The 16,753-nt window shown below is 34.8% G+C and overlaps 1 protein-coding gene across 9 annotated transcripts in view; it reads right to left on the bottom strand.

Annotated features, from left to right (window-relative positions):
- Nucleotides 1–7,241: 7,241 nt before the first annotated feature.
- The window catches only part of LOC123546781 (pre-B-cell leukemia transcription factor 1-like), a 54,211-nt gene continuing 44,699 nt past the window's right edge, over nt 7,242–16,753 (bottom strand). For 8 of the 9 annotated variants that reach the window (XM_045333346.2, XM_045333370.2, XM_045333337.2 and 5 more), the window contains one exon: nt 7,242–15,299. Coding sequence is in view for 2 of the 9 variants with exons in the window: in XM_045333395.2 (XP_045189330.1) it covers nt 15,291–15,299 (9 nt within the window). In the remaining 7 variants the exon portion in view is untranslated. The remainder of the gene's footprint in view (nt 15,300–16,753) is intronic. The other variant, XM_045333404.2, reaches the window with a different exon arrangement.

Genomic DNA, 16,753 nt, shown 5'->3' with positions numbered 1-16,753 from the left:
GTCCGTCCGTGCGTCCGTAAACTTTTGCTTGTGACCACTCTAGAGGTCACATTTTTCATGGGATCTTTATGAAAGTTGGTCAGAATGTTCATCTTGATGATATCTAGGTCAAGTTCAAAACTGGGTCACGTGCCATCAAAAACTAGGTCAGTAGGTCTAAAAATAGAAAAACCTTGTGACCTCTCTAGAGGCCATATATTTCATAAGATCTTCATGAAAATTGGTCAGAATGTTCACCTTGATGATATCTAGGTCAAGTTCGAAACTGGGTCACGTGGGTTCAAAAACTAGGTCAGTAGGTCTAAAAATAGAAAAACCTTGTGACCTCTCTAGAGGCCATATTTTTCATGATATCTTTATGAATATTGGTCAGAATGTTTACCTTGATGATATCTAGGTCAAGTTCGAAACTGGGTCACGTAGGGTCAAAAACTAGGTCATTAGGTCTAAAAAATAGGAAAACCTTGTGACCTCTCTAGAGGCCATATTTCTCAATGGATCTTCATGAAAATTGGTCAGAATGTTCACCTTGATGATATCTAGGTCAAGTTCGAAACTGGGTCACGTGGGGTTAAAAACTAGGTCAGTAGATCTAAAAATAGAAAAACCTTGTGACCTCTCTAGAGGCCATATTTTTCATGAGATCTTCATGAATATTGGTCAGAATGTTCACCTTGATGATATCTAGGTCAAGTTCGAAACTGGTTCATGTGGGGTCAAAAACTAGGTCAGTAGATCTAAAAATAGAAAAACCTTGTGACCTCTCTAGAGGCCATATTTCTCAATGGATCTTCATGAAAATTGGTCAGAATGTTCATCTTGATGATATCTAGGTCAAGTTCGAAACTGGGTCACGTGCGGTCAAAAACTAGGTCAGTAGGTCTAAAAATAGGAAAACCTTGTGACCTCTCTAGAGGCGATATTTTTCAATGGATCTTCATGAAAATTGGTCAGAGTGTTTACCTTGAAGATATCTAGGTCAGGTTCGAAACTGGGTCACGTGGGTTTAAAAACTAGGTCAGTAGATCTAAAAATAGAAAAACCTTGTGACCTCTCTAGAGGCCATATTTTTCATGAGATCTTCATGATTATTGGTCAGAATGTTCACCTTGATGATATCTAAGTCAAGTTCGAAACTGGGTCATGTGGGGTTAAAAACTAGGTCAGTAGGTCTAAAAATAGAAAAAACCTTGTGACCTCTCTAGAGGCCATATTTCTCAACGGATCTTCATGAAAATTGGTGAGAATGTTCAGCTTGATGATATCTAGATCAGGTTTGTAACTGGGTCATGTGCGGTCAAAAACTAGGTCAGTAGGTCGAAAAATAGAAAAACCTTGTGACCTCTCTAGAGGCCATATTTTTCAGGAGATCTTCATGAAAATTGGTGAGAATGTTCACCTTGATGATATCTAGGTCAAGTTTAAAAGTGGGTCACGTGCCTTCAAAAACTAGGCCATCAGGTCAAATAATAGAAAAACCTTGTGACCTCTCTAGAGGCCATATTTTTCAATGGATCTTCATGAAAATTGGTCAGAATTTTTTATCTTGATGATATCTAGGTCACATGTGCTCAAAAACTAGGTCACTATGTCAAATAATAGAAATAATGACGTCATACTCAGTTCAACACTGGGTCATGTGGGGATAGGTGAGCGATTCAGGACCATCATGGTCCTCTTGTTCTATTATTTGACATAGTGACCTAGTTTTTGAGCTCATGTGACCCAGTTTTGAACTTGACCTAGATATTATCAAGATAAAAATTCTGACCAATTTTCATGAAGATCCATTGAAAAATATGGTCTCTAGAGAGGTCACAAGGCTTTTCTATTATTTGACCTATTGACCTAGTTTTCGAAGGTACGTGACCCTGTTTTGAACTTTACCTAGATATCATCAAGGTGAACATTCTCACTAATTTTCATGAAGATCTCATGAAAAATATGGCCTCTAGAGAGGTCACAAGGTTTTTCTATTTTTATACCTACTGGCCTAGTTTTTGACAGCATGTGACCCAGTTTCGAAACTGACCTAGATATCATCAAGGTGAACATTCAGATCAATTTTCATGAAGATCCATTCAAAAATATGGCCTCTAGAGAGGTCAAAAGATTTTAATAATTTTAGACCTACTGACCTAGTTTTTGACCGCAGTTGACCCAGTTTCAAACTTGACCTAGATATCATCAAGATGAACATTCAGACCAACGTTCATAAAAATCCCATGAAAAGTTCGGCCTCTAAAGAGGTCAAAAGGTTTTTCTATTATTTGACCTACTGACCTAGTTTTTTAATGGACGTGACCCAGTTTCAAACTTGACCTAGATATCATCAAGGTGAACATTCTGACCAATTTTTATAGAGATCCATTCACAAGTATGGCCTCTAGAGAGGTCACAAGGTTTTTCTACTTTTAGACCTACTGACCTAGTTTTTGACCGCACATGACCCTGTTCGAACTTGACCTAGATATCATCAAGATGAACATTCAGACCAATTTTCATACAGATCCCATGAAAAATATGGCCTTTAGAGAGGTCACAAGGCTTTTCTATTATTTGACCTACTGACCTAGTTTTTGACAGCACATGACCCACTTTCGAACTTGAACTAGATATCATCAAGATGAACATTCAGACCAACTTTCATACAGATCCCATGAAAAACATGGCCTCTAGAGAGGTCACAAGGTTTTTCTATTATTTGACCTACTGACCTAGTTTTTGATGGCACATGATCCACTTTCGAACCTGACCTAGATATCATCAAGGTGAACATTCTGAACAATTTTCATGAAGATCTCATGAAATATATGGCCTCTAGAGAGGTCACAAGGTTTTTCTATTTTTAGACCTACTGACCTAGTTTTTGACCGCATGTGACCCAGTTTCGAACTTGACCTAGATATCATCAAGATGAACATTCAGACCAACTTTCATACAGATCCCATGAAAAATATGGCCTTTAGAGAGGTCACAAGGTTTTTCTATTATTTGACCTACTGACTTAGTTTTTGAAGGCACATGACCAAGTTTCGAACTTGACCAGATATCATCAAGGTGAACATTCTGACCAATTTTCATGAAGATCTTGTGAAATATATGGCCTCTAGAGAGGTGAAAAGGTTTTTCTATTTTTAGACCTACTGACCTAGTTTTTGACGGCACGTGACCCAGTTTCGTACTTGACCTAGTGATCATCAAGCTGAACATTCTGACCAATTTTCATGAGGATCTTGTGAAATATATGGCCTATAGAGAGGTCACAAGGTTTTTCTATTTTCAGACCTACTGACCTAGTTTTTGAAGGCACGTGACCCAGTTTCGAACTTGACCTAGATATCATCAAGATAAACATTCTGACCAACTTTCATAAAGATCCCATGAAAAATGTGACCTCTAGAGTGGTCACAAGCAAAAGTTTACGGACGGACGCACGCACGCATGGACGACGGACACCGCACGATCACAAAAGCTCACCTTGTCACTTTGTGACAGGTGAGCTAAAAAGTCCGTAATTGTATAATATCACATGCCAAATATCAAAGCTCTAGAGAAAAAGATTTTTAAAGTCTAATAGCTGAAAACCTATTTTTAACCAAAAAGACCCATATGTTCAATTAACCAGAACCATTTTAACAACATTGAAAAAGAGCTACCCAGAGATCATTTTGACTAAAGTTCCATCAAAATCCATTCAGTGGTTTTGGAGGAGATGTTATATACAGAAATTGTTTATCAAAAGTAACCATGCCCTCTGACAGCCATGCTTTTTGACTTACCAGAAAAATTTGAACAGTATTTGTAGAAGGTCACACAAAGACAATTTGTGTGAAATTATTTCAAAATTGGGCTACAGTTTTATACAAGAAGATTTTCTAAGTTTCTACAATATACACATAGGGAGTGACCATGCCCCCTCGCAGCCATGTTTTTTGACGAATCAGAATAATTTGAACAATGTTGGCAGAGGGTCACACAAGAACCATTTGTGTAAAATTATTTTAAAATCGTGCTAGCATTTTCACACAAGACGATTTTTAGTTTCCACTATATATGTATAGGGAAAAGTGACCACACCCCATGGTGGCCATGTTTTTTGACGAATCAAAATAATTTGAACAATCTTGGTAGAGAGTCACACAAGGATCATTTGCATAAAATTATTTTAAAATCAGGCCAGCAGATTTTTAAAGTTTCTACTATATATATATGATATAGGAAAAAGTGACCACGCCCCCAGGCGGTCATGTTTTTGGACAAATCGGTATAATTTGAACAATTTTGGTAGAGGGTGACATAAGGAATATTTGTGAAATTATTTCATTTTTAGGTCTTGTGGCCCCTATGTGCAACCAAGCGGAACCGTTTGAACAACTTTGGTAGAGGACCACCCAAGCAACATCCAGGCCAAGTTTCATCAAAATCCATTCAGTGGTTTTGGAGGAGATGTTGTTTAAACATAATTGTTGACAACGGACGACTTGACGCATGGACCCACACACGGACACAGCGTGATCACAATACCTCATCATGAGCACTTTGTGCTCAGGTGAGCTAAAAATGTCGGAATATTGCATGATTAATAGGATAGGTCTATTTATTTTTCAAATGGTCCAGCTAATAAGTTGTGAGTACAAAAGTAAGGTAATTTTGCCTACACATAGAGACCATGATGGTAAGCAAGTATTCAAAGTTTAAAAGCCATATATCAAACAGATTAGACAAAATATTGAATGGTATGTGAAACTTAACTAATTTCTATGTCAAACAAGAGCACCGCCTTGCGGGTGCTGACGCTCATCTGATTTTTTTTGTGTAATAGAAATATTGTCCTACCCATTCTAAGTCTAAAAAGGGCCATCATTCTTGCAAAAAGCAGGATAGAGTTATGTTTCTTGATGTACAGTGTCCACTTATGATGGTGAAAAACTGTTGCAAGTTTTAAAGCAATAGCTTTGATAGTTTATGAGAAAAGTTGACTTAAACATAATACTCAACCAAGAAAATGATTTTCTAAGTCCAAAAGGGGCAATAATTATTGCAAAAAGCAGGATGGAGTTACGCTGCTTGCTGTACAGGGTCAGCTTATGATGGTGAACAAGTGTTGCAAGTTTCAAAGCAATAGCTTTGATAGTTTAAGAGAAAAAGTTGACCTAAACATAAAACTTAACCAAGAAATCTGATATTTTCTAAGTCCAAAAGGGGCCATAAATCTAGCAAAAAGCAGGATGGAGTTATGTTTCTTGCTGTACAGGGTCAACTTATGATGGTGAACAAGTGTTGCAAGTTTTAAAGCAATAGCTTTGATAGTTTAGGATAAAAGCTGACCTAAACATAAAACTTAACCAAGAAAACTGATTTTCTAAGTCCAAAAGGGGCAATAAATCTTGCAAAAAGCAAGATGGAGTTATGTTTCTTGATGTACAGGGTCTGCTTATGATGGTGAACAAGTATTCCAAGTTTCAAAGCAATAGCTTTGATAGTTTGGGAGAAAAGTTGACCTAAACATAAAACTTAACCAAGAAATCTGATATTTTCTAAGTACAAAAGGGGCCATAAATCTTGCAAAAAGCAAGATGGAGTTATGTTTCTTGCTATACAGGGTCAGCTTATGATGGTGAACAAGTATTCCAAGTTTCAAAGCAATAGCTTTGATAGTTTAGGAGAAAAGCTGACCTAAACATAAAACTTAACCAGGCAACGCCGACGCCGACAACCGCTCAAGTGATGACAGTAACTCATCATTTTTTTTCAAAAAATCAGATGAGCTAAAAAGGGCTATTACTGAGCCAAAATCCTTGTCCTAGTTATGTAGTCTTGCCTACATATGGAGACTATGACGGTAAACAAGTGGTCAAAGTTTCAAAGCCAAATGTCAAATAGTTTTGACAAAACATTGACTTGTATGAAAACTAAACCTATTTCTAAGTTCAAGAGATCCATAATTCGGCCAAAATACTGGAGAGAGTTATGTTCTCTTGCTTACAGATAAAGACTGTGATAAAAAAAAAGTGTTAAAAGCTAAATGTCAAAAGGATTTGTCAAAATGTGGACTGATACAAAAAACTTAACCAAGGTGTGACCAGGACATTGATGTCATGCCGAGTGCTCTACTTATTCTTTGAATAGTCAAGCTAAAAATCATGTATATCTAAGCTTCTTACACAATTCTCTTTTTGTAACAGGCCAACAGTGGGAGGACATACCATAAGCATCTCAACAAATGAAAGCAAGCTACTTAAGCGCCCATAAGTCACAAACATAAGGTAAGAATTAAATGTGGGATAAATATCATATATACATATCCAGCTTCAAGATATTTTGGCAGCAGGTCATCGGTCTCATTTCCCACTACCTTTGACCCGCCCTATGGAATGACATAAAGTGACCTGTCAAAATTACCCTAATGGTGCAACAGAATTCTGTAAATTGCACATGTGTACATTGACGTTGGACCAAGTGCACAATGCATGTCACCTTGAGATCAACAACTGATGCTATTTTTACAAAATTCCTTACAGCAGTTAAATTATGAAATGGTAACAAATTTTATCTACTTGACTTTTCACCTCCAACCCTGGACCTAATGACCTGGGTTTTACTCTCTGTATCTCATTTAGGAAAGGATATCAGCTGATGCTAATTCAATGCAGTTCATTCTAGTGGCTCAGAAGATATGAAGGTCATAAACATATATTTGACCTCTCAATGTGATCTTGACGTACGACTTTTTGACCCGGGTCATGTGCTTTGCAAGTCACCTTAATGAGGTGAACAACTGATGCTAGTGTTACCAGCAGCTCCCCAGCAATTTGGAGATCTGCAGCGGACACTAATTTAAGCTATTTAACCTTAATCCTGCAAGTGTGACCTTGACCCTGCCCTGGGTTGTGCACTCTGCACTTTGTCATGATAAAGTTAACCATTGATGTTACTTTTATGCAAATATTCCAAGTGGCTTTGTAGATGTGGAGCCAACAAGGTGGATGGACACACACCGGACATGCTCGTCTCCAATATAGCCCCCAAATACTTTGTAACTGACAGTATAATCATGTTAAATGGCAAATATTACAGAAACCAAAATATACAATCGTGGTATTAGAAAACTGGCAAAAATCATCTGAACTTTGATTATGCCCAAATATTTCTAAGTACACTTAATTACAATGCTGCAGAATTGTGTAATTCTGAAACACAATCAATCTGATGGATGAAAAAAACAATTAACAGGTTGGTATACCTTACATCTTTTTAATTATTGTCATTTTTTCACATAGCCAAATAATAAACACAATAGATATCGATAAACACATTCTTTCTACAGAACAAAGTATCAACAAAAAGCAATGCTGAAACATGCAAGAATATAGCGCAATAAATCACAAACCTAATACTTTAAATTACCAGTGTACAGAATGCATAGAAAGAAATATCTGCTTCAATACAAGAAAAGTTCAGCTATCAGAATGAATAAATACATAGTTTAGACCCCACAAAACAACCAATAGCATTTACAGCTTCAGAACTTTAGATGTGTACTGTAAAGTAAGGTATTATTACTGGGCTAAACGTCTGCTATCCTGAAAATAGGGACAGATGCTTATGGTTGAAAATACCGACTATAACAATTATAGCACTTTCAAGTTTTTCTTTATTATAAAATATAGTGATAACTGAACCCTGAAAATATTGGAATTTAAAATATTGAAATTTGGAATCAGTTAATTTTTGTTCTTGCAGAACCATTTATTAAAATATAATTTTCTTTATATGCCATTTCTCTTTTTTTCCGATTTCTTTCTGCAATTTCACTAGAAATGATAACTTCAGACAATTATCAACTACCTTTTAATGAACATATCATAACAATTTCTCATCTACAGGTAAACAAGAAGCTAAAGTTCTCGATAAATTCAGATTACAGATGTGTAACCATATCAAGGTAGCTGTTGACCATAATCAAAGAACTGGAAGTCTGACAGGGTAGGAAAAACAAACAGCCTTACAATACTTGAAAACTCATTAATAACTGAAGCAGTTCAATTAAATCTATGCCGCTAGAAATAAAAGAAAAAAACTTTACAAAACTTGAAAATTACTACTGAATGGCATTTGTCATGTTATGGCACAATAACACATCAAACATTTGACTAGGTACATGGTATTAGATACCAAAAACCTTAAAAAATAAACTTGTTAAATGAATTTGTCAGTAAAAAAACAATCATTTCATTCCAATATAGCCAACTTAAAACACTTCCACATTTACGTTTATGCTCTAAGCATGATAGTCCTTAATATTGTTCTAATTCTTCAGTGGCAACTAATCAGAATTACTATAACTGATTTTCAATGCATTAGCACTAAGGTAATAAAAAAAAGCTTACTATCAGAACAACAGTGATTGACCGAAATAAAAAGAGCTTACTAAAAAAAAAACAACAACTGTGATTGGCCGAAATCAAGAAAGTTTACTAAAAGGAACAACTGTGATTGGCCGAAATAAAGAAAGTTTACTAAAAGGAACAACTGTGATTGGCTTAGATCAGATCTGAGTAAATATGGCACACGTAAGTGCGGAACAATGCCTCGTTGTGAGATTCAGAAACATTCAGATCTCAACTTCATCAATATTTAAAGCAGCTAAGAAGCTAAAGTAAAGATGTAACTACAGTAATGAATATTAACTAATAAATTTGAATATTCCTTCCAGCACGATGAAAAACACTTAAAGAGTTTTTAGGTCTTATGAAGGAATACCTCCTGATTTTTCCATAAAAAAAAACACCTCACCTATCAAATTTTGTCAAATTAGTCGCTGAATAAAAAGTTCTCTTGGCTTTAAAGGTACGTTTATATGAAGAGTGAACTAGAAATTTTTTACAGAAATACTTTGCAAATAGGTCGAAAAGAGGTAGCACTTTTATAGCAGATTCTAAACAAGAGCTGCAATTCTTGACAAAAATTAAATGTTTGTAGAAAAAAAAAAGCGAGAAAAAAAGGTACTGGCTACTCTATAAAACAGAACATAAAAGACTAAAAGTAAAGTCCAACAGATAAAATATTCTACATAGCACCAAAACAGAAGAGACTGTGTGTTACTGACTGTAAATATCTATATATACAATCTGTCCTAAAAAGCTTCATAAAAAAGTGCATATTCCGCCACAGTTAAAAATACGTCTGCTTCTTAAGTTATAAATAGATCTAATTGTTTTCTTCCCTTTACAAAACCATATTCTTTTAAAACCATTAATTAACCAAGGTACTGGTTGGATGTGGCTCCTTGTTACTGTTAACTCCTACTAAATTACTTAATTATATTCAATTACTGTGAAATCATTAATATTCGAGGGGGACTAATTTTTGCGGATTTCGTGGTTGAGTCAATCCAAAAGATTTAAACCGACAAACAAGTAAAATTCCCATTCATTTTATGTTTAAAAGTTGAAATACACAAAGTCATATCCCCATGAAATTGACATTTTGACCAAAACCATGGAATTTCATGCCCACAAAATTTAATGATTTTACAGTATCCACCAAAAGGAACTTCCTCTACAGTCATCAGAACTGTATCTCTAAATTAGAGGAGCCTTACAAACAGTCATTTTTAACTGTGACCTAGTACCTAACGTATACAAATAGTTTGTTTCTGATTATCTCATCAAAAGAGATTTTCACAAATAATAACTACTGATTGACATTAAGAATTCAATTAACTTTCAATACACAAATGGAATTCTCCAACCAGCTGGAGGTTTCAAAAACCAATGCCCTCATATGGCTTCACCCATCCTCTGAACCTCTTCAATCTAAAAAGAATGTCAAACTCTTTCAGCTTTGCATATTAGATTTATCAAATAAAAATTCAGCTCAAGCTCGGCTAATCAGTAACATGATGTTAAATCTCCACCAATCACATAATCAGAAACCAAACTTTCATGTATGCCTAATGATTATCAACACAGAGATTTGATTTTCATTGTTTAAAATAATATAATTTCATAAAAATACATACAATACTTTTTTGTTCATTTAAAACCAAACAAAAAACCCACATCTAATGTATACCTCTCGAATAAAAATTTCTCGTCAAACATGTATAAAATAATAATGTGAAATACCATATCTCAAAATGATCTGGTAAAATTTTTGATAAAGTAGGGAAGGTTAAGAGCATAACTAGATTTCTTTATTGATTCCATCAGGAATAAATTTTCAGAAAGTTTTTACTGAAACGCAGCAAAATTTATTGCTGAACTATTGACTTGTGAATTGCTATGGACAAGCTATTTATAATACAAGTCAAGAAATCATGTTTAATACAAATAATTTGCTTACATAACAAATACCCTACAATGTTTTATGCACAAAAATTCTATAGAGTGATGCACTCACAATTAAGATCCTTAAATTGTTTCTCTCTTAATAACACCATTCTTTACTGCCCTCTTATCAAAATTTTTACCAGACCCGCTATATAGCATTTTCTCATCCACATACTTTTCTCAACACAACCAAAATTTCACAAACATGTAAATATAACAATAAAATGTCAAAATGTCATGCTTTTGTAATTACCACTAATAGTAACAGTGTGTTCTAAAAATAGCTAACGCTACTGAACAAACATTCAATTTACAAAACACAACACAAAATTTGATACGTCACTAATAAGAATGTAACTTGTGCAATCCAATTCCGTACAAGTAATTAAAACCAACTTATTTCATGCCCGCACATTTTATTTTTTACATCTAGTTAAGAGATTGCATAAAATTAAACAATTTTAACATAATTTTTCTATGAGACAATTTCAGAACTTTTCACCAGATATAAAAATCAAGAAATAACAAGAGGACCATGATGGTCCTGAATCGCTCACCTCTTCCCACATGACCCAGTTTTGAGTATGACGTCGTTTTTTCTATTATTTGACATAGTGACCTAGTTTTTGAGCTCATGTGACCCAGTTTTGAATTTGACCTAGATATTATCAAGATAAAAATTCTGACCAATTTTCACGAAGATCCATTGAAAAATATGGTCTCTAGAGAGGTCACAAGGTTTTTCTATTATTTGACCTGTTGACCTAGTTTTCAAAGGTACGTGACCCTGTTTTGAACTTTATCTAGATATCATCAAGCTGAACATTCTCACTAATTTTCATGAAGATCTCATGAAAAATATGGCCTCTAGAGAGGTCACAAGGTTTTTCTATTTTTATTCCTACTGGCCTAGTTTTTGACCGCACGTGACCCAGTTTCGAAACTGACCTAGATATCATCAAGGTGAACATTCAGATCAATTTTCATGAAGATCCATTGAAAAATGTGGCCTCTAGAGAGGTCAAAAGATTTTAATAATTTTAGACCTACATTTACTGACCTAGTTTTTGACCGCAGTTGACCCAGTTTCAAACTTGACCTAGATATCATCAAGATGAACATTCAGACCAATTTTCATACAGATCCCATGAAAAGTATGGCCTCTAGAGAGGTCAAAATGTTTTTTTATTATTTGACCTACTGGCCTAGTTTTTTAAGGCACGTGACCCAGTTTCAAACTTGACCTAGATATCATCAAGGTGAACATTCTGACCAATTTCTATGGAGATCCATTCACAAGTATGGCCTCTAGAGAGGTCACAAGGTTTTTCTATTTTTAGACCTACTGACCTAGTTTTTGACCGTACATGACCCTCTTTCGAACTTGACCTAGATATCATCAAGATGAACATTCAGACCAATTTTCATACAGATCCCATGAAAAATATGGCCTTTAGAGAGGTCACAAGGTTTGTCTATTATTTGACCTACTGACCTAGTTTTTGAAGACATGACCCACTTTTGAACTTGACCTAGATATCATCAAGGTGAACATTCAGACCAACTTTTATACAGATCCCATGTAAAATATGGCCTCTGGAGAGGTCACAAGGTTTTTCAATTATTTGACCTACTGACCTAGTTTTTGATGGCATGTGACCCACTTTCAAACCTGACCTAGATATCACCAAGGTGAACATTCTGACCAATTTTCATGAAGATCTCATGAAATATATGGCCTCTAGAGAGGTCACAAGGTTTTTCTATTTTTCGACCTACTGACCTAGTTTTTGACCGCACATGACCCAGTTTCGAACTTGGCATAGACACCAACAAGATGAACATTCAGACCAGCTTTCATACAGATCCCATGAAAAATATGGCCTTTAGAGAGGTCACAAGGTTTTTCTATTATTTGACCTACTGACCTAGATTTTGAAGGCACGTGACCCAGATTCAAACTTGACCTAGATATCATCAAGATGAACGTTCTGACTAATTTTCATGAAGATCTTGTGAAATATATGGCCTCTAGAGAGGTCACAAGGTTTTTCTATTTTTAGACCTACTGACCTAGTTTTTGAAGGCACGTGACCCAGTTTCGAACTTGACCTAGATATCATCAAGGTGAACATTCTGACCAATTTTCATGAAGATCTTGTGAAATATATGGCCTCTAGAGAGGTCACAAGGTTTTTCTATTTTTAGACCTACTGACCTAGTTTTTGATGGCACGTGACCCAGTTTCGAACTTGACCTAGATATCATCAAGATAAACATTCTGACCAATTTTCATAAAGATCCCATGAAAAATGTGACCTCTAGAGTGGTCACAAGCAAAAGTTTACGGACGCACGCACGGACGGACGGACGACGGACGACGGACACCGCACGATCACAAAAGCTCACCTTGTCACTTTGTGACAGGTGAGCTAAAAATTAAAGAAACTCTACAATGACAGCACTTAAATCGACCCTTAAAATTCCTGAATGAAGCACTTTTTCTCATAAATTATAACTATTTACTGTAGACTGTGCAATTTTCCTTTAATTTTAATTTTGCAATTTGACAGACAACAGCCATATTCACTTTGTTAAGAATTCAAACTCCCTGACGAATTGCTCTTTCCACAATAATGCTGCTTAAAATTCATGACTGCTTCGTATTCACAACCAGACTGTTTACCAATATAAGCGAAAATTTAAACCATCACGAAAATTGACCAATCTACAGCATTATACTAATACAGGGATCTAAACGACTATAATATGATACACTGTAACATGACTCATGTTTATTATGCTTTGGCTATCATACAAACCATGTGTACAACTTCTACTGTAAAAACTGACTTTTTTGCATGGACAAAATCACGTGAATATTTAAGAGGAAAGAGTTTACCTGATATGAAAGCTTTCATCCAACCATTTGTAAAACTGAAAGAATTTTTAAAATCTGACCATTTTTGAAAAAGAAATGGAAATAAATGGCTAGTCATGGAAGCAGCAACTTCAGCGACTTTATGTCGTCATTTATATACTACTGATTTTAAGATATAAAGCATGATCATTTCTTTCGTTCTGTATGGAAAAAGTTGAGAAATAATTTTTCACAGGTAAGGAAATACAGTGAAAACAAATATCTTAAAATGAATGAAATTCACGTTTTTGTTTTATGCTTCTATGGAAACAAAATGGCTGCCATGCTGATAAAATATTGAAATGTTTGTAACTTCCTTATTTCTTAGCCTATTTTGAAAATTCTTTCACTGCATTAAATAATTCAACTTTTAACCTTCTGGTGGCAAGTGATTCTACCTATGCAACCAGTGCAGACCAAGATCTGCCTGCACAGCTATTCAGTCAGTAAATTGGTTGATGGACCAGTCCATTTTAGAAATTTAGCAGGCAGAAGGAATAAACACTGAACAATGTTGCTTTTCCTTTAAACAGTTCTTCAAAATTTTTGCTACATTAAATATTTACAAAGTTGCTGTGATCTAAATTTAAAGTACCTTTAATATAATTAAGTGAAGTTGTAATCAAATGCTGGTATGGCAAAAAATTCATTTGAAATGTTTTCAATTTTTACAGTATCTTCTATGTATGATCAATACTGATGGAATCAGTTAATGGAGATGTGATTTATTTTCAATCTAAAACAAAAACATCTTTTACTTGAAGACATGGTCAATTCAAATGAGATAAAAGTCTGCCCAGTCAACTGTTACACAACATGCCTGTTAAAACAACATTTTTTTTTTTCAATTTTCCATCAGTGTTGATGAAAAAATAACATATTGATACAGAGAAATCCACGACTTATAGAAATTTGAACTGGACGATGAAATGAGAGAAATTTTTGATTTCAGCTTTAAAGCCCTATGTTATATTCTGGCAGTTACATAAATTCTGACAAACATTTCACATAAATATTCTTCCACTTTCAACTATATATTCCAGTTCTAATCTAAACTTTATGCTACTCTATCTTAAAAGAAGAATTATGTACAACTCCAGTGATGTACAGTACATCAAGAAATAATGCTTTTTATTAGACCGAAAGCCTGAAAACTTCATTAGCCTTGGTGCCTTTAGTACTGAATTATGAAACACTTTTCCTAACATGTCTAAATGCTGAAGAAGTCTTTTCACTTGTCCGTAAGTTTCCAGTTGACAGTCGTCACATCTCTTGTGTTATGTTCACCTTTTCTTACGGCTGTCGAGATAAAATAAAATCCAGATGACATTTTGTGCCTCATTTTTCTGCATGCACTTGTTTTTTCCATGCAACTAGGGTGTATTTTAGTCAGCAAGAATATAATTTCTCTATGGTCCCCCATAGAGCATGCCCTAAAACTTGTACAACTTCACTGCCTCTCAGCAGTTTAGCATTTCAGTTAACAAATTTCACTTCTACGAAAGCATGCTATTTGAAGACTGTTTTTATATAATAATTAAATCTGCTTCGTATGCCGTTACTGTCCTGGCAATACGGTCATCTGTAGAAATTACCGCTCCAATGTGGAAGTTAGAACACAAGTTCCATGCTTGGTACCAGGACTGTTTACATGCTGACAATAAAATTTCACTGTTAAAAATATGGTACAAAGATTATCATGCTTGCAACAGTAAAAAAGACGCTGATGTTAAAACGGCACGAGTATGCAGACATTGTAACAGCACATGAATACTCTGATGTTAAACAGCACAAGACCTCGCAGAAGTTATGACGGCACAAGAACAAATGCATTTTACTTCATCAGGCTTCTTTTTGTTAATGTAATACTTGAACTCTCGTCGACACTTGGGTTGGCGCTGAATTCTGCTAAATCAGCATGCATTCCAAATGTTTCATGCATACAAAGTCAGTCATTCACAAATTTTTGGAATATATATATATATTCCAAATGAGATGAAAGTATTTTTGCTGATGCTCCAAAACTTACATCGTTAATCAAGCTGAAATAAATAAAATTGGAAGTTACCAACATGCATAATAAATATCAGTCAATAGTTTTCAGGATACGAAACATGCCACAGTCTTTACAGGACAGATTCATGGCTCCCATTCAAGCTGATAAACCTACCAAAAACACAAAAATCATTTTAGAAAAAAACATTTCAAATTTCTAAAAATGATGCAAAAAGGCACAGTAAAAAAAAGAAGAGTAGAAACTGCAATTTTGTCATCAAATTTCCTTTCTTCAAAGTAATTATTATGTAAAATGGTAAAGTTTTAGCAGGTTAGCCTTTGTTACACAAATCTTCGTTAGATATTTCCATAAATTTTTTACATTTTTGATCGCATTGTCATTTTTTCAATGATAAGAAAAACTCGAAATTTACATTTTTTCATAAATCTTGAGCCATGCTGCTTAAAATTGACACACATATCAATATAAACTAAACTTTTTTCTTACCTCAGAAACTGAAGTATGTAGAAATACACAAGTATTCAGAAATACATAAAGTAAACAAGAGCACCGCCTTGTGGGTGCTGAGGCTCATCTGATTTTTTTTGTATATTAGAAAAATTGTCCTACCCATGATTTTCTAAGTCCAAAAAAGGGCATAATTCTTGCAAAAAGCAGGATGGGGTTATGTTTCTTGATGTACATAGTCAGCTGATGATGGTGAACAACTGTTGCAAGTTATAAAGCAATAGCTTGAATAGTTTAGGAGAAAAGCTGACCTAAACATAAAACTTAACCAAGGAAACTGATTTTCTAAGTCCAAAAGGGGCAATAATTCTTGCAAAAAGCAGGATGGAGTTATGTTTCTTGATGTACAGGGTCAGCTTATGATGGTGAACAAGTGTTGCAAGTTTCAAAGCAATAGCTCTGATAGAGGAAAAAGCTGACCTAAACATAAAACTTAACCAAGGAAACTGATTTTCTAAGTCCAAAAGGGGCAATAATTCTTGCAAAAAGCAGGATGGAGTTATGTTTCTTGATGTACAGGGTCAGCTTATGATGGTGAACAAGTGTTGCAAGTTTCAAAGCAATAGCTTTGATAGTTTAGGAGAAAAGTTGACCTAAACATAAAACTTAACCAAGAAATGTGATATTTTCTAAGTACAAAAGGGGCCATAAATCTTGCAAAAAGCAGGATGGAGTTATGTTTCTTGCTGTACAGGGTCAGCTTATGATGGTGAACAAGTGTTTCAAGTTTCAAAGCAATAGCTTTGATAGTTTAGGAGAAAAGTTGACCTAAACATAAAACTTAACCGGGCAACGCCGACGCCAAGACAATAACTTTTTTTCTTCTTCAAAAAATCAGATGAGCTAAAAAACGAAAAATGAAAAAAAAGGAAATTCTGTTTCAAAAGAAAAGAATACAACAGAAAACAGAAGTGACTTTAGTGTAAATCTGTGATACACAGAGTAAGTCTAGCATATTAAAACTGTGCAACT

Source organism: Mercenaria mercenaria, chromosome 15 (genome assembly GCF_021730395.1).
Source record: "Mercenaria mercenaria strain notata chromosome 15, MADL_Memer_1, whole genome shotgun sequence".
Lineage (NCBI taxonomy): Eukaryota > Metazoa > Mollusca > Bivalvia > Venerida > Veneridae > Mercenaria > Mercenaria mercenaria.
Note: the sequence above shows the minus strand (reverse complement) of the source record. Positions and strands in the feature narration are given on the sequence as shown.